Source organism: Vulpes vulpes, chromosome 13, assembly GCF_048418805.1.
Source record: "Vulpes vulpes isolate BD-2025 chromosome 13, VulVul3, whole genome shotgun sequence".
Lineage (NCBI taxonomy): Eukaryota > Metazoa > Chordata > Mammalia > Carnivora > Canidae > Vulpes > Vulpes vulpes.
In genome coordinates this window covers 105,224,654-105,248,262 of record NC_132792.1, presented here as the reverse complement: position 1 = coordinate 105,248,262, position 23,609 = coordinate 105,224,654, and the positions used below count along the sequence as shown (strand labels likewise).

At 38.4% G+C, this 23,609-nt stretch overlaps 1 protein-coding gene across 50 annotated transcripts in view; it reads right to left on the bottom strand.

Moving 5' to 3' along the window:
* The window catches only part of DTNA (dystrobrevin alpha), a 349,092-nt gene that overhangs the window by 108,560 nt on the left and 216,923 nt on the right, over nt 1-23,609 (bottom strand). For all 50 annotated transcript variants that reach the window (XM_072732183.1, XM_025996948.2, XM_072732152.1 and 47 more), the window contains 2 exons: nt 14,189-14,256; nt 3,782-3,862 (listed from right to left, as the gene is read on the bottom strand). In XM_072732183.1, the coding sequence (XP_072588284.1) occupies nt 3,782-3,862; nt 14,189-14,255 (148 nt within the window). In that variant the 5' untranslated portion in view covers nt 14,256. The remainder of the gene's footprint in view (nt 1-3,781; nt 3,863-14,188; nt 14,257-23,609) is intronic.

The following is a 23,609-nucleotide window of genomic DNA, read 5'->3' as shown; positions in this document are numbered from 1 at the left end:
ACAAAAGTAGGTCCTGGGCTGTATTTTGTGCACAGGCCACAGTTTTCTAGCCTCTTTTATGTAGTCTTTTTAGACCCTGGGAATATATTCTCAGTATCCATCAGAAATTGCATTGGAGGGAATGAACATGAGTGTTGGTGATAGGAATCAGTTCTCTATATGGAAAACTGTAAGGTGAGTAGGCAAGAGCTGTGGGGACAGAAATACAGGGAATTAAATAACACTCATGATGTCTGAATTCAGATAAAAACCTAATCTTTTAGAAGTCTATATACTCCATGCTATATCTAGATAACAAAGGTGATGACTTTACAAGTGTCAGTTTTTATGCCCCACTCCACCCCCCACTCTGTAGTTTTTAAGCTTAGTTTTGTTAATACACAAAATCAGTTTTACCTGTAAATAAGACCTGGACCTAAAAATAACCTGTTCTCCATTAAGGCCCATCGATTTCTATAAAGTAAACATTCTGTAAGAATTTCCAAGAAAGCAATGTGCTTGCAAATACACTATGTGGATTTTTTTTCTTATTTCTTTATTGTGGAGTAAAACTCCATTATAAGGTACCACAATTTATGGTGGATTAGGTTGTATTGCAGACAAAAATGTCCTTCCTCGAATATAGGGGTATACATTCAATGTTGACTAATATTATGTCACATACACAAGTGTCCTGGTTATCTTAAAAGAAAAAAAAAAGAAGGCTCTAACTTTTAAGATAGAATAGATTCAGCTGTGTTAGCATTTTGCAAGCTCCTTAACATCACACTGTTATATTTGTTGTCAGGAAGGAACACTCAGCAAACACATAACCATACTTGGATTTAACGCTTCTGCTCAAGGTAGAAACAATTTTAAAAAGCAACTTAATTTTAGCAGAGCATTCAAAACTTGCTCACTTCTCTTCCTTAAGGCTTACTTTCACATAGTTTGTAGAGAATGTAATATTTTCCTCATCTTCCACATGAACTTAGCCAAAAAGGCTGAGAAGCGATTTTCCTCATCCTAAAATAGATGAAGTTTGTAGGACATTCTTCTGGTGTAGTGTCCTCTAATTCTCTAAGAATCAGGCTAGATGTCTTCCTCTCTAGGAAACTCCTCTTACTGGCCCTCATGCCCAGGTAGGGGACTGCCTCCTTATGCTCCCACAACACCATGCACATATTCCTACCATTACTCTTCCACACTGTGTTATGAGTCTGTTTAAAATTCTATCTAGTCTAAGCCAGTTAGACTTTGGGCAACTTTAAGGCAGAAATCTTATCTTATTCACATTGCTCTATCCCAGGCACTTAAACACAGTGCCAAACACACAGTAGGAGCTCATTATAAGCTTTCTAAATTAAAAGGTGAGTGAATGGATGCACTGAGGCCAATTAGACAAGTATGAAAGTTCTATTTTCTCCCAGGGATGGACTAGCACTGTTTTCCCCACTGCTTTCCAAGGAGGTCAGTGTGACTATGACATGATTCTGGACGTAGGATAAGGATGAGGAGCAGAAAAGAACAGGAAGAGAAAAGGAGATGCCCAAGAATGAGAAAGGGCCATTACTGTGAGTAGGAGAATGACCTGTGGCCCTAGGGTTGCTGGATCTAGCCTTTGTAATGTTGGCTGCAGGGGTGGTTGCCAAATCATTCACTCTTCTTTTCTTCCCTCTCTCCCTCCTTCCCATCTTTCCTTTTCTTTATTGTTTGTTTGCTCTTTAGTTCAACCCTATAAGTTTGTAACTTTTTTTTTTTTTTTTTGCAATTCCCTATCTCAGCTGGAAGGACCCGAGGAAGCTCTGCTTGGCAAAGCTCTATGGGGTCAGAGCTCACATCTGTGCTCCTTCTCCCCTCCCTTCCATTCCAAGGCCCATTGAGTGGTGATGAGGAAAGAAAGTAGGAGGATCCTATCACTTTTTCATTGTTGGAAACAAGGAGATTTTTTCCTTTGTTTAAATACAGGTAGTTGGAATTGAGGGGCATGGTGGGGGAAAGCATTCCTTCATTGGGAGCCTCTTCCTTGTCCTTTAACCACAGCCCTCCAAAGACCTTTTATAGATGCCTCAATGCCCAGGGCTGTAAGTACATCCACAAATTTCTTCCCATGTCTTTAGTGCTCTTTGCATTACCTCCCCATCTTTTTTCTTTTTCTTTTTTTTTTTTTTGATGGGTTTAGTGTCCCATAAGGAGTCTTTGATATCTGGTGAAACTTTTTATTCCCCTCTCAACCTGCCCCAAACTTGAGCCTCATTTCTAGTGAGGAATAAGCTGTAGATGAGCAACTTGACAACTAGATACACACAGCCTGCCCATCCTCATAGTCATGATTTGGGGAGTCTGGGGCTGGCCTGCCCAGTACCCAAGAAACATTTGCTGGAGATTCCAGGAGAGTAGAGGTGTGGAAAGGGCTGGTTTCTACATTCACCGTGTCTAAGCCCTATGCCACTTATTCAAAAACTATGTGTATGTACTCAGGAGAACATTATAGTTTTCATTTTTTCTAATCCATCCAATACTAATTAGAAAATGAGAACAGCTATTAATTTTTACAGGAATCAGTGCTCAAAAAGAAAAGAGTAATAAGTTCATATACATGAACTATGAGGCAATTTCTCCAGAAAATGGATGTGGAGATATGAAGGGAGAAGCAATTCAGCAGACGATGCAAATGGCTCGCTGTGATTAGTGATCTAGTAGCTGCTAATATTCTAAAATTTGGGAAAAAGTTGAAACAAGTCCCTTTGTTTCTTCAAGTATTATTGTTTCTTTTCTTGCTGTGGTCTGATATAGGCAAATGTAGTTAATACTCTGATACAAAGGGCTAATTTTATAGCTTCAGAAAGAAACTTCTGTGCTTTCCTGGAGCTTGTTAACATTTTCCTATACTTGTAAAGGAATCACAAATATAAAGAGGACTTAATATTTAATGTTTTATAAAATTCATGGAAACCATTTTTTTTTCCTTAAGTAAAAAACAAGCTTTATTTATTTACAAAAAAAAAGAAAAGAAAAAGAAAGAAAGAAAGAAAGAGAAAGAAAGAAAGAAAGAAAAAGAAAAGAAAGAAAGAAAGAAAGAAAGAAAGAAAGAAAGAAAGAAAGAAAAAGAAAGAAAGAAAATGAAAGAAAGAAAAAAAGTTGGGGCAAGGGGGAAGACAAGTTTTACATAAAAATACTACAACGGTAACTCCCTTTGGTAAAAAGTGTAATAAATGTCTTGTACATCTGTTCATAGGTACTAAATCTGAAGCCACATAGAACTATAGACAAGAAGCTAGAGCAGTTATGCTAGCACATCAAAGCATATTTCTTTTAATAAAGAATCGATAGTATGTACATTATTTACAAAGATAAAAGAAAATCCAAGTTAAAATTGTGTGTGTGTGTGTGTGTGTGTGTGTGTGTCAGAGAGTAAAGCTGGTGGGTGGCACTAGGGTAGACTAGTAAAGAAGTAGGTACAAAACAGTTCCACAGGAGCTAAAGAGGGCGACTACATGGACAATACCAAAGCTAGAGAATGGAAGAAAAATATCCATCCAGATTTAAACCATCCCAAGGACAGGACTTCATAAACAGCCAGAAGCTCATCCATTTCAATACTTCAGCAGCTAAGAGCAATGAAACCTTCTGAATTACTTACGAATAGTCTCTACCATTTGTGCATCACCATACTCTTTTTATTGTTGTGTAAACATAGTTTTATCAACACTTAAAAGAACACCAGTTTTAATAAACAAAGTAACAAATGTAAACTATAGGATTCATGAGGGTAATTAGTCCAAACAACTGGCATACTTACAGTTGCATTTCTTCTGAACAAACCTAAGCTTGCATGCTGTTCTGTAGGTGGAGAGTCGGATACGATCCAGATCTTGAGCCCCTGTGGGGGGAGAAACGTACGCATATGGTATGCCATGTGTGTGGAAAGGGATTTATAATATTTATAAAGAAAACAACTATAGATATTATAACCCATTCACTTAATTCGATTTTTATTTTTATTAGAATACAAATAGAACTTGAAGACTTGAAAAAGTCTGCCTTGTATCCCTCAGGATCTAGGGGAAGAGAGCACACGTATCCAACACGTTGGTTGTCTACCATGTTCGTGGGCCGAGGAACATGACCTCAGCCCTGTGGTGTCTGCCACTTCTGAGAACAATCTGCTCAAGCTGTGACTTTAAACAGTAAGATGATAACAGTATTATCAGAACCATTTTAAATACACTGTGACTGGTCATCAGAATATGGCTGTGAGGTGAGCACTTGCTGAATGTGGGGCATATTTTCTGTGTGACTTTAGGTCGACTACTTTTATTTATTTTTTTAATTTATAAGATTATTAATTTGAGAGAGAGAGAGAGATGGAGTGCAAACAGGAGTGGGGGGAGGGGCAGAGGGAGAAGAAGAAGCAGGCTCCCCACTGGGCACAGTGTGTAGGGTGGTCTGCGGATGTGGGGGTGGAGGGAGTAGATGTAAGACCCCAAGATCATGACCTGAGCCAAAGGCAGACAGTTAACGGACTCAGCCACCCAGGTGCCCAGGACAACTGCATTTAGAAACCTCAGTTTCTCATTTGGAAGTTGGGGATGACTATACTACTACTACTACTTATTTCACAGAATTACAAGGCAAATGTATGAGTACACTTAAGCACAGAGAACCCTGCCTGGCACATAGTTCATGCTGTGTATTCTTTAGTATTGCTAGTGTCCACCCTGCAAACCTTCCTGTCAACCTCAGAGGAGACTCCTTTCTAAAAACAACCACTACTCTTTCTTATACTGTGGCTTCCAGTTCTTCTCTACATAGAGGAACATGTTCCCCATATTCTCGAACTATTTTCCTCATTCTACACTTCTCCTCAAGAATCCAGCATGGTTTCTGCTGCTCACCAAGTCTAAATGTTCTGCTCCCAATGCAAGCCCCTCTGTGTGTTCTTTTCATGCTACCTACCCAGTAATACTTCCTATTACTCTCTATCCAGAACCTCTGCTGGGCTCAGGCTGGTCTCACAATGCCCTGCAGATGGGCTTTTTAGTACATCCACACCAGAGTACCTCCTACCCTTTTCTGAATGAGCTGATCTCTAGACTGTGTCTTTCAACAAATGTCTGTTCTTCTCTGCTTCTAAATATTTGGCTCTCTTTAAGTCCATGTTTATGGTTCATAACAGATATAAAGGCACAGAGCTATATTTTGACATATATTGAACTTTACCAGTAAGAATGCTACATAAATGCCTCGAAATAGAATAGTTAGGGTAGCAAGTAAATCAACTGGCCTAGAAATAATTATATCAGGAGGCCAATTAAGTGCTTTCCTAATGAAACTCGGGATGAATTAGCAAGTGTCCTGCACTGAGAGCATTTAGCATTCCCTCGATTCAAACTGATCTCTTTAGATTCATTTAAAAAGGATATCAATATTCCTATTACTTTATAGTTTTATGAGGCAGATCATTAAACATTCATTCTTATGAGTTTATTACTTGACAAACAGGCTCAGTTTGCTGAGTGCTTTATGCTGAGTGCTTGAGGGAACAAGGAGATAGGTAGGACTTACCCTCACCCCACACAGGAAATCTCTTAAACATGCTCTTGAGAGATGGACATGCAGACAATGGCCATATAAGATCATTTCCAATGACAGGAATATATAACTTAGTGAAAATAAATGAGATTTAAGGTCAGTAAGCCTTAATCTTGCATTTCCTAGTTGTGTGAACTTTGAAAAGTTTGTACTTGGTATCTGATTTCTTCGTGTGGATGGGAATAACAATACCAGCTTTACCAGCTGGTTACCTCTGAAGCTGTACATAATGAGCACTTGATAACAGGTGGGACTCCTTACAAGGTTTCTTATAACATTTCTGAGCAACAATAAGTGATAGAAACTTCTTTTTTTTATATTTGAGCTTTAATTTGAGTCCCAATAAGTTCAATCCATTTGATCTAATTTCCTTTCTGGAGACACATAATCTTTTCTCCTTGCCACTTGATAATTTATTTTTCACACGTTGGTAAGCAGCTATCATGATTATGATTAGGATCTTCATTACCATCTGAAAATTATGTACAAAAGCCCCTGTCATCATGGAGTTTAAAGTTTAGCTGGGATCATAACTTTTTGACCTTTTAGTTTGGAGAGGTTCAATTTTGCAGCCATTTTTTTTTTTGCAGCCATTTCAAGTACAATGTCTACCACAGAGTGAAGCACACAATAGGGCTTCAGTACATGCATATTGCTATTATTTTTCTCATTATGACAGACATGTCTTTGAGACCTTCATCCATTCTAGTCCTCTTGTTGTACAATGTCTACCACAGAGTGAAGCACACAATAGGGCTTCAGTACATGCATATTGCTATTATTTTTCTCATTATGACAGACATGTCTTTGAGACCTTCATCCATTCTAGTCCTCTTGTTCTATGGCTGGCTCATAACTCCTTGAAATGAGATATATAAAATTAACCCAAGTGCCACAGCTATTGCCTCACCTGTATAGAATATATGGAAAGCAATTATTACCAACTTTGATAAGGACACTTACTAATGCAACTTAAAAAAATAAATGGCTCATTTGACCTTTTTCATTAACAAGCGGGTTTTATAAAAGCATATGTACCTATATCTGATCACATCTTTCCTGGTCTGATGCTTATCTGGAGGCTAAAGGTAGGACTTCATATTTATCTGGTTAGTTTCTTTTAATTTTTAGCTCATGCTTGTAACCATTCTAAAAGTTTTGATTTTGCCACTAGCATTTCAAAGGGACTTCCCAGTTTTGTGTCCTCTGTAGATCCAAGAAGCTCATGTGAAAACAAACTCTCTAGGGTGTTCAATAACCAGAGACAGAGAGTGAGTCAGAAATACCTAAACGCTAAATCTGCCTTTTCCCCTGGATGAGGATGTACTCTTATTGATGCTGAGCTTGGCTCAACAATCAAGAGAGTCCCAATATCTGTAAATAACCCTTTAAAAGAAGAGATTAGGGACATAGAGTATTTGTTTAGATTCCTGAAGAATAATGATAAGCCCCGGGTATAAAAGGACTTTGATGCTGCACATAATTCAATGTCTTAGTTCCAGCAAGACTCTATTTTGTGAGGACAGAAACCTTAACTCCTCCACACTTCCTTCTCATAGAGGTCCCTGGGGGCAATCTGGCAAAGGTGCATCTCCCCCTGCATAGTCAAGAGGGTGTACAGAGATGAAGCTTAGGGACAGGAGTGCAATGACCAATTTCCCTGTTCTATCACCATACAGATCTAACTGATCTGTTTTGTTCAAGAGTCAGGAGGGGTCAGAGGGTCTCTTAGGTTTCCTATTTGTATAAGTTTTTCCTGGCTGAGGATGTAAGCCCTGAATATCAAATGGGATGTGGTGAGCAATGAAATTTAGCTTTGTTGGTATTTTGCTGAAATTAAGGTTCATTCTTATGCTATAGTATTTTCCTGAGCTAGGGGTCTAGTAGGCTTATTAAAAAGGGAAATGAGCAGACTAATTCCTTCATAAAAATGATAGAATTTGAATACAGGAATAAAGAAGTTAATAGAGCAATCCTAGTTCTTAGCATGTTGAAATATCTAGGATTAGCACTATATTCATTCCATGATATTAAAAAAAATAATCCATCTTATCATAAAACCTACAAATTCATACACTAGACTCTCAAGAACCTATATTCTTCCTTTTTAAAAAAGATTTTATTTATTTATTCATGAGAGAGAGAGAGAGAGAGAGAGAGAGGCAGAGACACAGGCAGAGGGAGAAGCAGGCTCCATGCAGGGAGCCCAATGTGGGACTTGATCCTGGGTCTCCAGGATCACACCCTGGGCCGAAGGTGGCGCCAAACCACTGAGCCACCAAGGGATCCCCCATTCTTCCTTTTTAATAAAAAAACGGGTATAGCAGAAAAAGTGAGAATAGCATTTCCCTATTTTTGTCTTTTTTTTTTGTAATGTCCTCTTCATTATTTCTGAAAAAAATGGATGGTATTTTTTTTCCTTTAGTATTAGATCACTGGGATATAACTCTTTAAAACATGTAGATTCAACTCATTTAAATAGTATATTAGATTTCCTTCATAAAAATACAGAGGGGGCTAGGGGTAAATAATTAAGGGTAGAGATGAATATTATTTTCTATACATCTATATATATTTGAAACTTTTCATAATAAAAATTTAAAGCTAATTCACTTAAGGCAACTTGATGCTCTTGTACCACCTCCTCAAGTCTCTCATACCCATATCATGATTGGAAGAAAGTGACAAAGACAAAAACAAAGATGCAGTTAAGAAATTCTGAATGATTACAGGAGCACCTGGGTGGCTCAGTCAGTTAAGCATCCCACTCTTGATTTTGGCTCAGGTCATGACCTCAGAGTTGTAAGATGGAACCCTGTGTCTGGCTCCATGCTGGGCATGGAGCCTGCTTAAGATTTTCTCTCTCCCTTTCTCTCTGCCCCTACCCACTCTCCTCCTCTCTCTCAGGAAAGAAAAGAAAGAAAGAAAGAAGGAAAGAAAGAAAGAAAGAAAGAAAGAAATTAATTCTGATCGATCACACCGTTATATTTCATAAATATATTTAACATATTTAATATATTTAAATATATATTTCTTTCTTTCTTTCCCTCCATTCATTCATCTATTTATCCAACCAACCAATCTTATCTAATTTTTAGCTTTTGTTTTATTACGTTCTGAATAGTTTCACACAATTCATGTATATTTTGCCTTTCATGTTTTGATAGCTTATTATAAAGCCTTTGATATAGTCATTCGGGTAATTAAATGTCTCATTTATTTTTCAAATGCACCAACAAATATTTACAGAATAAAGATAAAGCCTACAGACTTTGTGTCTGAACTCTTCCATGCTTGCTGATTTCCTGGATCTGTGTGTGTGTGTGTGTGTGTGAGAGAGAGAGAGAGAGAGAGAGAGAGGTAAAGGGGCTCGGGGGTCAAGGATAATGCTCAAATTTCTGCCTAGGACACTCAGTGAGAATGGGGAGGCCTCACTGGGCTAAGGTACAAATAGGGAGGAACAGGTTTATAGGTGGGTGAATGAAGAGTTCAGTTTTGGGCTTACAGAGACTGGGGTGCTTGTAGGATGTCTAAATGGAGATATCAGTTGCAGTTGGATGATGCTGATGTTGGATATACCAGATATAGAACTCCTGACTATGGAATACATTCCAAGAATTATTCACAAACATATAAAATGTAGCAATTTGTCTTCACTGGGCCAAAACTGGGAATATCTTTCCAAGAGGAGACTGTGCATATACGCAGGGGCACTTAGTGGAATTAATGGTGAGCCCACCTCAAGCCGCTTCATTAGTAGAAACCTTGACAGTGAGGAGCCAAGGCTAGAAGGGACACTGAGTTTATATACTGATTTTTCTGGATAAGCTGGTTTATGAGAATATGGGATGTGGTTTTGAAGGAGTCTTTGAAACTTGTGAGCCATAACAATAGTGGCGAAGCCTTGAGAGAAAGTAAAGTTATAAGTGGAGAGAATTGATCAGGAACAAAACTTTGGTAAAATCTGGCTTCAGGGTGTCTGGAAGGTGTGAAGAGACAGAAAAAAGAGAAGTAGAGGGGTCAAAAAAAGCAAAGACCAGACAAGAGTGGTGACATTGGAGAGTATTTCTAGGATGGTGACCTATGGTACTAACATCTTAAAGAGGCTGAGGAGCAAGAGAAAGGAAGTAGCAAGTGAAAATAATCACTGTATCCACCATGGACTATAGTGTGTGGTGGGCTCATGGTAGCAGGCTTATTCATGGCATTTTTCTGAATTTTTGTAATCAATTTTCCAAAAAGCCACAGCTTGCATTGCAAAATCATGCTCTCGGTTTCATTCGGACTATCCACATGTGGACTGTAGTTAACTTTCTAAAGAACTATCTGCCCTTGAGCAACTCACGTGTTTGTTGAGTATGTATGTTTGCCTCTCTTTGATTTTCTGTCCCTTCTCTGCTTAGAGGCCAGGGGTATCACTGATTTCTCTTCAGGCCCTTCTTTATCTCAGCAGATAGCCTTCCATATTCTGAAAGAACGTTTTTCAATCACTCTCCTCTGATTAAAACCTACCTCTCGTGTGCACTGTAGACTTTTAAACCAACATTTATTCAGCACCTAAGGTGAATGGATTTGAATGTAAAGGTCTATGGTTTGTCCCTAGGAGATGTTCAGGACAGTGAGTGACACGTTCATAAGTAAGTGTTATATAAGGCAGAGAGATGTCCTCTCAGAGTAGAAAAACAGAGGTGATTTGATTCCAAGAACAAACAATTTATTCTGCTAAAAGACAATCTGATAAATTTATCTGAGCTGATAAACTTATTTGATGGCTGAAAAGCCAAGATGAGGATGACATCTGCATTTAACTAGTCTTTCAGTTTTAATCTAAGGTACTAAATAAAGGGATAATTAAGGCATTATCCTGAAGGGATTTTTTTTTGGTTAAGGGCAACTTGTCTAGAATTTCTTTAATCAAAGTTGGTGACCACAGAGTTAGTGATTTATTTTGTTTTAACATAAGGCTAGTCTTTTTTTTTTCTTTTCTTATTTGTGAGTCCTTTCTACCCTTAATTCTATTTCTTTACCATTTCTTTTTGCTTCTGCTGCTTGTGGTTATGAGCTCAGAGCAGACATTTAATGCAGATGAATGCTGTAATCACCTGAATTTGCCTAAAGTTCTTATCAATTATTATTCTCTTTGTGTCCTATATTCTTTAGCCTTTGTAAGGCCAAGATGCCTTAACATTCCCCTCAGCCTGACCAAACTTCAGATGGGTTTCTTCCTGACCCTAGGCTTCCAACCTCCTTTCCTTGGAGCTTTTACTTCAGAGAACTTTTCATTGTAAATTCTTTGTCTGCCTTGTTGAGAAGTAATCTCCCAGCCTCTTGCCAGTTTTACAGCCCAGGAATATCTATCTATCTATCTATCTATCTATCTATCTATCTATCTATCTATCATATTTCTTTCTTTCTTTTTAAATTTTTATTTATTTATTTATTTATTTTTAAATTTTTATTTATTTATGATAGTCATACACACACACACACACACACACACACAGAGAGAGAGAGAGAGAGAGAGGCAGAGAGAGAAGCAGACTCCATGCACTGGGAGCCCGACATGGGATTCGATCCCGGGTCTCCAGGATCGTGCCCTGGGCCAAAGGCAGGCACCAAACCGCTGCGCCACCCAGGGATCCCTATTTTTATTTTTTTTCAGGAATATCTTTCTTAAGGACATGGGAGCCAAACTATTGAAGCGCAATCATTGAAGGAGATCTCCAATTCTCTGTTGAAGGGTAGAAGCCTAACTTTCTAATGGGGACAATTAGCAGGATTTTTGCAGTAGCTCACCTCAGTACTTAAAAACCCTCCTGCCTTCCACAGGAGCTGAGTCCAATCTCTCTTTTCTCTTGCACTAGGTCTTGACTGCATTTCAATAATCTTGAATAAAGTCTTCCCTGCCTTAACTCCTTCACAGGCAATTTTTCTTTGACATTTGTAATTGCCAAAACAAAGGATCTCTTTGGCACTTTCATTTGCTGTTTAAAAAAAGTTGTTTCTAGAAAATACTTAGCTGACCAGGTTTTTAATTTCCTCCGCCTCTTTTTTTTAAGCTCCCTCACAGAATCCTGGGGTAACTTACTTTCCAAGGCCTGATGTCAATCTTTCTTTATAGTTTCCTTGGGGTTTTTTTTTTTTGTTTGTTTTTTTGTTTTTTGTTTTTGGTGTCCTGCTGATAGAGCTGCTGAGGTAACCCATATGTTTTTCAACTATTTAACACATTTTCAATGAGATCACTTCTCTTTTTTGTATGACAGTCTACCTAACAACATCAATTCTTCCTTTTGCAATCAGCCAGTTGTCTTATCTGGCAGAATTCCACTTACTGTGGACATGCCCTCCTTAGTGTCAATCTAGAGATGATGATGTTCACTAGAGCATTGTTAAGGTCAGACGTGCTTTCCTCTTTGGGGCCAACATCTGAGTCTATTATTTAGCACACCCAAGGAAGAAAGACACACGTTTGTGTGGCTTGCTTGACTATTCTGATCACACTAATCAGAAGAACTCATGAAATGATTCAATAAATGCATGACATCCCTGAGAAGTTTCTATGAAGATAAAGTTACAAAGTGGGAAACAAATGCACAATTTTCCTATGTCTCTCTCCTTTGAAAAACGTGGAGGTTTTCTGTTTCTGTGGCTATAAAACTTATGTCAATCATCCTTTGATTTGGACAACTCTAACTCGGAAGGCATTTGCAACTTACGTATTTGTCTGTGCCAAGGATCACAGCAGGTGCAGAAGAACTGGGACAGTGTACTTAGATTTGGACAAATATTTACAAAATCATTAACAAAGCACACTTTCGTAATTCGTGCAGTGCATTGGCTGATATATCTTTAATGTAACAATGATAAATTCAAATCCCCCCAAGACTTTAGTGCTTTGTTATGTTAAATAGCAATATATTTTTCTTTTCCTGACAAAACACTGGCCCATGATGTATGGGGCTCCTGACTTTTAGTCTAAGAATCTGTGGTCTTGCATTTTGTTGAGATGGGCAGAGGTAACTAGGTTCCTTCCTCTGATAGATATGTATCAACAAAGGTCACAATTCCAGGTGGCTGGCCATGCTGGGAGAAGTGAAGATATAGGGCCAAACACGGCCTAGGAAATTGGAAGGTCATGGTTGCAACTCTCTGAGGCACTTTAGACATGTCTCTGAAAGTGGAAAAAGCAAGAAGCATGATTGAGATTCCTCACGTCAATTTTAATTTTCTTTCCTTTTTGTTAGTTCTGAAGCTGTCGTGGTGCCTCCAGATTACTGGGACATGATAAAGGGAAATATGAATCTTATTATCTGGGACTTTCCTTTATCTGCTCCCAACCCTCATTCTTGCCAAATCAGTTCCAGTCTCCGGTAGAAATCTAATTTTGTCTACTGCCTTCTCAGAGAGAAAGGATTACAACTCCCTTCTGCTCATCTTCATTCCTTATGCAAGGAAGGAGAGATAAAAAGACAATAAGAGAATTGTACTTTTTTCTTTATAACACTGAATTTGAGATGTGTGCCCCCCACCATGTCAAATTCTTCTTCCTTATGAATAAGAAATGATGGTCTGTGGGATGCAAGGGTGGCTTAGTCGGTTAAGCTGTTAATCAACGAACTCTTAATTTTGGTTCAGGTCATGATCTCAGGGTGGTGAGATCAAGCCCTGTGTCAGGTTCTGTGCTGAGTGAGGAGCCTGCTTAAGTTTCTCTCTGCCTCTCCTCTGCCCCACCTCCCCTGCTTACACATACTCTCTTTCTTGCTAAAAAGAAAGAATGAAATAATAGTCTGTAATGGAGACACTACCAACCAATTAATTATATGGCAATCTGGCATTTACATAAATCAATATCTTTATTTAATGGATTCTTCACTGAGGTGAGTAAATATAACCTTAGTTTGGTTTCCCTCATGTAGAGGTCACTTCCAAGCTCTTTAAAAAAAAAAATTATTTATTTATTTTAGAGAGAGAGCATGCTTGTGAGTGTGGGGGAGGAGCAGAGGGAGGGTGAGAGAGAGAATCTCAAGCTAACTTCCTGCCCTACTCAGCGCTCTATCCCAAGATCCTAAGATCATGACCTGAGCTGAAACAAAGAGTCTGTTGCTTAACTGACTGAGCCACCCAGATGTTCTACCTCCAAACTCTTTATTTTCCTTTTCACTTTTTAGAAACGAGTTTGTGGGACAGACTCTACCCCTCTCCATAAAGTCCAAAAGTCATTTCACAAACTATATCTAATGCCGGATATATGGCATATATGAGTGTGCCAGACAGCAATATTGTGGGAACGTGAACACGGATTTTAAAATGCAGGAGACTGTGTTAGTGCCAACACTAAATAGTGTTTACCAAGTGTCCATGTGTACATATATACTTGGCTTCGTGAAAATTTTTTCTTTCATAGAAAATATACAATCTAGTAATAAATTATGATGATTCACTAACTTCACTCTTACCCAATAGGAAGCAAAATTGCCCAAATGTGAATTTTATACAAGGAATTTAGGATTTTAAGGAAAAGGACAAATGCCATAAGGATTAAGTAGATACTTCCAGTCTTTCTGTGAGTATTCAATGGAAACTATAGGGTGTTCCTGAGAAGTTCCATACTTACTCATCTCTGCAAACAGCTGTCTTCTTTCTGCCATGGTATTTCCTCTTTTCCCACTATCTTCAATCATTCTAGGAGGCAAAATGGTTACAATGTTATTACCCTCATGCTAATGAGGCAAACAGCCATTTCTATGTTAACACACTTGCTGTAGTTATGCCACAAACATAGACAAACTATTTAAAACTGTGTATTTAGAAAGTATAGCTTTACTTTCACTATTAAATTGCCATACATATTTTTCATACACAATGTTGTTGTAATTGTTGGAGGGAGTATAAAATTTTTATTTTCTAACATAAAAATAACTACAATAGCAGATGACCTTGTGCCAAACTGAATACAACCATCCACCATCTGTTGTTAGGTGGTTCATTTCACATATAGTTTCTCTTTCAATTTTGGGAATACCTACAAAGAACATAGAGCAGATATTATGGATTCCATTAAACAAATGATGAGATAGAGAGTCTTGTGAGACTTAGTAAAGTGAATGGTGTAAACCTTGGACCCCCAAGACCAGTTTGCCTTCTGCCATATTCTGCTGCAGGTTATCGCTGTGTACTCAAAACCCTAGTTTAGATGCAGGTTATTTTCTAAATATTGACCTTTAAGTGTTTGGAATCTGCAACAGTTTTCTATACATAATAATTTCATGCAAAGTGGTTAGGTTCACATCTTTCTACTTAACCATAGTACTGTCTGCAGTAACCATTTAAAAAGTGCTATGAAAATGCCAACAGATAAAGCAATAAAAAAATATTTAAAAAAATTTAAATCTGACTTGAGGAGAAAGAAGATAATGAGAAATTTATTGAAAATGTTCTCTAGAGTGATAGAGGACTTTGGGCTCATATTAAGGGTTTTATAGGTGGATGGAGTCAATTTTTTATTATATCTAAATAAACATTTATTTATTTATTTAAAGAATTTTATTTAGTTATTTATTCATGAGAGAAACAGATAGAGAGAGGCAGAGACATAGGCAGAGGGAGAAGCAGGCTCCCTGCGGGAGGGGTAGGGGTGGGGGTGGCTGATGTGGGACTTGATCCCAGGACCCTGGGATCATGACCTGAGCTGAAGGCAGATGCTCAACCACTGAGCCACTCAGGTACTCCTAATTAAACTTAAAAAAAAAAAAAAAAACTAAACTAAAGTTTCCTCTCTCATTACACGCATGTACATATACCACATACCACCGTGTTTTGATTCTCAGGTGTGATAAACAGAAGGCATAGCTGATCTTCCTGCCTGTCTTTTGATGGACTCTGCTCTTTCTCAAATATGGTTCTCTGTCTATGCTTTTTGTTTTTTTGTTTTTTGTTTTTTAAAGATTTTATTTACTTATTCATGAGAGACATACAGAGAGAGGCAGAGACACAGGCAGAGGAAGAAGCAGGCTCCATGCAGGGACCCCGATGTAGGACTCAATCCTGGGACTCCAGGACCACGCCCTGGGCCGAAGGCAGGCGCTAAACTGCTGAGCCACCCAGGGATCCCCTGCCTATGCTACTTTATGGTCCAGATTCCCCTCTCCCTGAGTCTAGCTAACTGGCAGTAACCCTTCAGCTTAGTTTAGGTGGATCTCCCTGGGAAATCCTCCTTAACTCTATGATCGGCTGGGTTTGGTGCCTTTCCTCTGAGCCTCCACAGCTCACTATCCCTTTCTCTCAATGCTGAAAAGTCACCTCACAAATCTTTATTGAGTGCCTTCTAGACTCCAGGAACCATGGTAAGTTCTAGGTGTGCAAAAATTATGAAGTCACAGTTCCTAGCCACAAGGTGCTTACACTCTAGTCAGGGAGATACAAAAGCAGAGAAGCTGTGAAACCACAATGGAGTAATTATAGCCACAGAAGTGGAAAGATTTGTGAGTATGAGAGACATTGACAACCTGAGGGTAAATTTAGTAGAACTAGCTTGCAGAAGACAGCTCAAAAGATAATGGAGCTGTATACAAAATAACTCACCTAAGGGTAAAAGAAAATACTGGTGGTGAAAAGCAATGTGATGCCAGTTATTCTCGTCAAAGAGCCTCACTTGTTGTTTCTATGAATGAAGGATTATTTGCCTACTGCCAGGAAGGGAAAGAAGGGCATGGGACAGCCTTGGTTTACATAGTTAAGGGAAGACTGTGTTCCCATTCACGATGGGAACCCAGAGTCTGGCCTAAATAACAACTGGAAAAGAGTAGAGTTATTAATGAAGTGTCTTCAATTTGGTAACAATTCACTGCTGAACGTAGTCAAGTTTCTTTTTATGATTTTAAATGTGCAGGTATGGTTGAAATACAGAGATCTGGAGAAAAACACACCCCTCCTGATTCACAGAACCACATCGCCTTTACTCCAGAGGAAGTGGTAGATGATACTCTGACATTCACAAAATAGTCTGGATACAGCTTCCAATTTTTATTTCAAGAGCTTAGAAGTAGAGTCGAAGCAATAGATAAGGGAAAGAACCAGTGATACATTCCTACATCTGTCTGTATGTTGGAATGAGTTGAAAAGAACTGTTAAAAATAAATCACAAAGGATGGCAGGCTGGAAAGCTCTGATTGAAAATGTCAGGGAAGGAAAGACTGGCCTCCAAACCCACAGTGCTCACTGCCTGTACCCTCAATCGGTACTGTTTGTGACACTTCTTTTCTAGTCAACTTTTTGTGTGTCTCTCTGTAAGGTTTTTGAGGGCAGTAACTTCAAACATTTTAAGTTCTTTACAGTGCCTAGCAAAATCCAATCAGCAATGATATGTCCAGTTAGTAATTATTGAAAAAAAATGAATGAAACAAAAAAAATTGAGGAAAGAACAGTAAGAGCTAAGTTTGCTCTCCCACGAAATGGACTTTCAATTATATTTCCAAAAACTGACTCACAGAAGAGTTCAAATCAGACCTCACTCGTTTCAGAAATTAATTATTTGAAATGAGGGAGACTAATTTATATCTATTATAATCTAGGACCATACATTTTAAAGCAAAATCTTGTCCTATGAAGCAGAAGTTAAAATAGATGCAAACTACCCTGATGTCACCGTTTGGTCTATTCATCATCATTTCGTGATTAATTAACTCATAAAAGAACCATCATTAGTTAAATAATAGGAATTAATTCTCACTTCTAAGTAAAATGTGTACCTTAGAAGATCATGAAGGAAAAACTCAGTAGTGTAAAATAATAGAAAGCATGAAATATAATTACAAATATAAAAGGAAAATAACACATTTCTCATTTTACCCCTAAAGTTTCCTGGAAGCAGCACTATTAGATAAAATTGAGAATATGTATTTATTACCCATTGATCACAGTCATAATGGTAAAAAAAAAGGAAGGCATGCTAGTTTTACTGTTTATACAGATTTAACAGAGGGACTTATGGACAGAGTCAGCTCATGAATCAAACAGGCAAGGAGCACTACTGTGGACTCCTTAGATTCCAATTTAACTCTGATCAGTGGGACTTGAGATACATAATGCTTGAGTTTCTTCTTAGAAGGAAGAGCAAAACTTTCAGTAGGGGAAGGAGGGAGGGTTTTTGCAGAGAGCAATTTTGCTTCTGAAATTGTCACGAAGCTCTGCTTTTCATGAATTTCAGTATAACAACAGCTGCCCAAAGTCATATGGAGGAGATGAAGGGGAAAAGAACCCATCTGTGACAATACTAATGTCACAAGGTGTGTGGCTCACCAACAGGCCTAATCTGGTTTCTTTTACTCCCTCATGTAGACAAGATGCTTACAACCTCAGAATTTACCAGATTGCATAAATGTCAAATAGCAAAAGGAACTAACAGGTGATAAATAAGTGATGAGCCCCATTAAGACATTTCCTTTACTAGGGTTCAGTCCCATGAATTAAACACGGTGTGTGTTGTTTTCATTTATGAGAATCTATCCATTTCATTTACTTAAGAAATATTTATAAGGCAGCTATAATTTGTCAGATCCTCTGCTAGTTTCTCAAGATCCAAAGATGAATAAGACATGATCCTTGCTTTTAAGAAGCTTGTGGTTTAGAAGGAGAAACAATTTATTCCAAATGATAATAGTAATTTGGTGTAATATATACAATAATAAAAATATGTATTACTAAATATAGTAGTTTACTTCTGGTAAATCTGAAGGAGGCATCAAAAGGTGACTCTGGGACAGAGTTTTAAAGGACAAACAAGAATTTTCCAGATAGAAATGGGTGAAGAAAGGATAATCAGCATTAGAGGTAATCATGAAAAAACCAGGGAGCTTTAACAAGAATATATGGGAACTGCGAATGGTTCAGCATTGCTGAGGGCAAGTATGAGATGCCAGGAGAGACATCAGATCTAGAAGGTCTATTCTTCATGTCTAGGCAGTATAGGGCTTCCCTGTAGAAGACTGGATGCCACCCACGGTTAAATAGGGAACTGATGTATACAGATATAGGTTTTGCCAAGATGACTCCAAAAGATCGGGTAGGTAGGAGGTTAGAGGATGGGCACACATGATTAAGAGAAGAGTCCAGTTTGACAGATACTTTCATGATTCCGGAGCAAGAATACCATATCTTATGCTAAAGGATTGATTTGAGAGTCAGGGCACATGATCTGCAGTCCACATGAAGAATGGTGGGGGAGAAGAATTCAGCCTTTGCCCTCCCACACCATTTCACACGTTGGAGCAAACATTCTGCTGCAGTAATGACTTCATAGAAAGTGAGTTCCTCAAGTCACCTTCTTCCAATATTGGCCAAAAGAGGGCCACAAAACTGGACCAGGAGGGCTCCTGCTTTCTGCCCCCATTTATGGGGGACAAATGAAATAACAGAGAAGAATAGTGTGGGAACCAGCAAGAAATAAAGAATAAATCCAAATACAGGGCACGTAGTGTTAGAAGAAATGTGAATTGTATTTTGGCATGGTGAGAACAAGTTCACATTGAAATATCACATTCTTGAGTTACTTCCTTCATGACACTTCTTTAATCCAACATCGCCCATACTAGACACACATTTCTATGCCACATGACATAAGAAGTTTTAAACGTAAAATATTACACCGATGGTGTCTTACATTTGTATAACTTTCTGAAGATTATAAAATGCTTTTCCCCTGACAACCTTGTGAGGAGCTTGGAGAGACATGATTATTCCTAAATTACAGCCAAAGAGCCAAAGAGCTTGAGACTCAGGCAGGTAAAAAAAAAGTTTCCCCAAAACACATTTCGTCCTTTTTTTTTTTTTTTCTTTTGGCTTTTACTTTTTAAATTCCTAGGCTGGTATGAATTCTAATCACTAGTAATCTTCCTCCAGCTGCCACTGTTGAATACAAATTAAGATTTCCTGCAACTAGTAATGAAAATAAGTTGATAGAACTAGGTGATTGGCAGGCCAGAAGGAGATGGAGGGGAAGGGTCCACAGTGCTCTCAAACTGCAGGGGAGAGTCCTTTATAAGGCAGCTATAATTTGTCAGATCCTCTGCTAGTTTCTCAAGATACAAAGATGAATAAGACATGATCCTTGCTTTTAAGAAGCTCGTGGTTTAGAAGGAGAAACAAATTATTCCAAATGATAATAGTAATTTGGTGTAATACATACTCCCTAACGGAACTCCTATTCTAAAACATTGTTATACTGGAAATAATCATGGAGATGGAAATGGTTCCCAGTCGTTTGGACTGATGGAAATCCAGATACGTAGAAACACACCAAGTCACACGTTGGTTCACACTCTCATGTTTTAAGTCCACAAAAGCTGACAATGTTTTTAAAAACGTCTGGCTCTGCTTTGCCTCTGCTCCACTTGAGCAAACACTCAAGACCTGCAGACTTTGTGTTTATTTTTTTATTTTTATTTTTTATTTTTTTTCTTTGTGTTTAGATGATAAGACTGTTTCCAGGCCTTATTTTCCTTTGCTTTGCTCCACGTTGGATGACAGGAGGGTGCTGGGTTCACCAATCACCCAGCCTTGCAATCCCCCAAGTTAATAACTGTAGGGAAGGCCATTTCAAGCTCCTTTCCTCCTTTAATTGATTTATTGGTGGCATATAAATGCCTGTTTCCATTTCTGTTAATGAAAGAGGCCTCTGATAGGACTTTCTCAGATTTACATTCTCAGCCTCATCTTTGGCAATATAATAAAAAAGTATTCAGAGCTCTTTCCTGAGGCAAAGGATAATTGCACTTGCTTTTACTTCTCAGTCCTTTATCAAGATGAGCTCCTGCAAGTAGGAAAATGCTGTTACTAAAATAAATGGCTATAATGGGTTTCAGATTTCTTTTACTTTGAATATCATCTTCTGCTCTTGGAACTTGGGTCTTGTGATTGGGGGGCCAGAACTATGAGCTCACTACTTTAGTATAATGACCAGCGTTATTAGGGATTTTGATCTCCTCTCCAAAGTGCCAACTATAGTAGTTCTTGGCTGTGGCTGCCCATCACACTAGCCTGAAGACCTTGGAAAAACGCAAACACTTGGATCTATTGAATCTGGGGTTGGAACTGAGCATTCATGTTTGTAAGAGCCCCAGAGGCACTCCTCATATATAGCCATGTTTGAGTTAGAAATATAATACTTGTTGAGTTTGACCATGAACCTCTTCACAGAACATCAGGTTGGAATTCTTACGTTGCCTTGTAATGTTTCTCTTGTTTGTAAGACCCTCTTTAAAATGTACTTTGAGCCCAGGAGAAGATAATTAATTCTTTGGGGAATATAAATATAAACATTTACATACAATGATATTGGGCACCTAATGAGGCAAACTTTAAGGAAGAGGAAATGCCATTAAAAAGTTGAGAAAACCATTTTTGTTCTGGGAAGAACTACTCTTAGCGGTACTGTCAAGTCAGGAAGGAACCTACTGTTCTGGGGTAAGAGTGTACCCGATGTTTAAAGACATTTGGTTTTGTTTGTTTTCATTTGGCTTGGTAAAAGGCTAGGAGTCCTGCCCATTAGCAACTGCTATCACCCTCGCCTCCTCCTTCTTAGTAAGTAATGGCTTAAAGATTGCAGAGCAAGGCTGGTAGCAACTTGGTGGGGGTAAAAAAGAAACTTTTGGAAGGAAGATAATGAATATTTGAATTCTGTAACATGGGGTTTGAAGTTATTAGAATGTCCCTGAAGGACCAGAGAGCCCTGTCTGGGAGCTCAATTAAAAGGACTTCTCCTAAAAAAGAAAATAAATAAATAAATAAAAGGACCTCTCCTAAGGTGAGATCACTATCAGGAGGGGGTTGTTTATACTGATGCTTCCAGCACTGCACTAGGACCCAAGATTTTTCAGAGAACTACATTTTATTCAATATGATATGCCTTTGGGACAATGGTTTTGTATGTGTGTGTGTATGTGTGTGTATCAATATTTCTCAAGAGGAATAATGAGTATAGGGCACTTGGTCATGGTGGAACTATGGTTGTCCCTAACACTAGAGAGTGAGGTTTCTTTGTCCTCTTACTGGGATGGCTAAATTCTTAACTTCTGGGAGACAGGTGTTAGGAAATGGCTGCCTTCTGATCATCTGGAACTTTCTCAATTCAGTGTAAGATGTCACTGTTCATAAACATAGGTCTGTTTCTTTTTCCTATATGTCTAATACTTGAAAACAAATAAATGAAAAGTTCTCTCCCCCCAGAAGTAGAAGACTGATTATTTTTCATTAATCTTACACCAGGACAACCCTCATTTTTGTAACTTAATTTATGAGAACCGCTTATTATAGTGAGATTATGTTGTATATATATTACAGAGACATTTATAAAAGCAAAATATTTTGAAAAATTTTAAGATTGTAATTCCAAATTTTGTTCAAGTGACTGAGTTCACTTCAGTTTCTCAATAATGAGGCTTCCAAATGATAGGATGTATTAGCTGATTAAGCAGTGCAATGCTGTCCAGTTCAGAGCTAAGATTTAGGTCCTTTTAATGTTTTGATAAAAGGTTAAGGACCCTCACCCCACCAAAACGTTTACATATGTACACGGATATGCAAATAAAGGAAGTGTAGTTGCTTATGTGGCCTGGTTTAGGGCAAGAAGGCCAGGATTAGTGAGAATCAAAGGTAGATTTGTTTTATAGGGAGCACCAACTGTTGGCCAGTCACAATGGGCATATCTGCAAATCAACTGCCCAGGGAGAGAGTGCAAGAAGGCTCATGGAGACCAGACCCTTTAAGGTCAGACAAAAGGGAAAGATGTCAAGGAGAAGGCAGTGATGGGCTCCTCACATGGTAGAAACCAGAGCACTTTGGTCTACACACTTATCACATCAGGCAGAAACTTGCATCTGATAAATCCGAAGTGCTTTAGGACCTTATGGTGTAATTCCTGGTGCTTGAAAGGATTCTAACTCTTCTTTGTTTTGAAGGATCTTAAAAAGAGTAGTGGAAAGAGATAGGTTCCCCCTTGTCCCATTCTAATGCATTAAGGGGAAAGAAAAACTGAGGCAGCTATTAATTCACGGGCCAATTGTTGTCTAGACTTCTGGAAATATGACTTCCAGGAGAAGAACTTGGAAAAACAAAGTGAGAATAAGTGTAGGACATGGCATTGAGCATTGAGATATAAGCCAGGGAGGCTTGTGTGCTTTATAATGTCCATTTTTTATTTTTTTAGGGTTAAGGAGTGTTTTGTGTGGAGAGGTAGAAAAGGCACAGTCAGGGAAAAAAGTTGTTTTCTGCAATAGGACAAGAAAAATCAGACTTTTTCTGGGAGAAGAAGTAGTAATAATAAGATGAAAAGAATAACTACCATAATGCTATTTAAAACTATTACCATTTTACAAAAAAGCTTGCCCTATACCAAGCATTATGCAGGAGTTTTCTCATTCAGTTCTTATAAGAACAGCATATGTTGATATTGTTATTCCCATTTTACTGTGGACACCACCAATTTATCTGTGGACTTCAGAAGAATTAAGTAATTGCCTAAATGACCAATTTAGAGTTTCCAACCGGACACATCTGACTACAGAGTCCACTGGGCTTCTTAAGACCAAAACAGCATTGTATAAAGTAAGACTCAAGGGAACTTCTCCTTTTTCCCTGAGGATGGGCGTGGTGGGACATTCGTACACACACATACATGAACTAGGCTAAAGCATTGTTGAAGACATGCATTAGAAGATGCCAAGAGGAGCTGGGTGGGATGGTGGTAAGGGGTTGTGTGCTGGCATGATTCCTCTAAGGAAAGAGACCTACAAGTCTGAAGCACATAGGTCCTCTGCACTCTCTGCTTCAAGTTCTTTCTCCACCTCTCTTTGCATTTTATTCCCTCTTTCCTGGATCCTCCTTTTGCCCTTTCTTTTCCTTTCCTTAACGCTGCTCCATTATTCACTTTCTACATTTCTATGTGTATTAGGGAATACGACCCAGACCAACAAAACAGACAGTTCTTAAACTTGAGAAAGAAGGACCAAGCAAGAATCGCTGGGAAAAGAAAAAAAGAATGT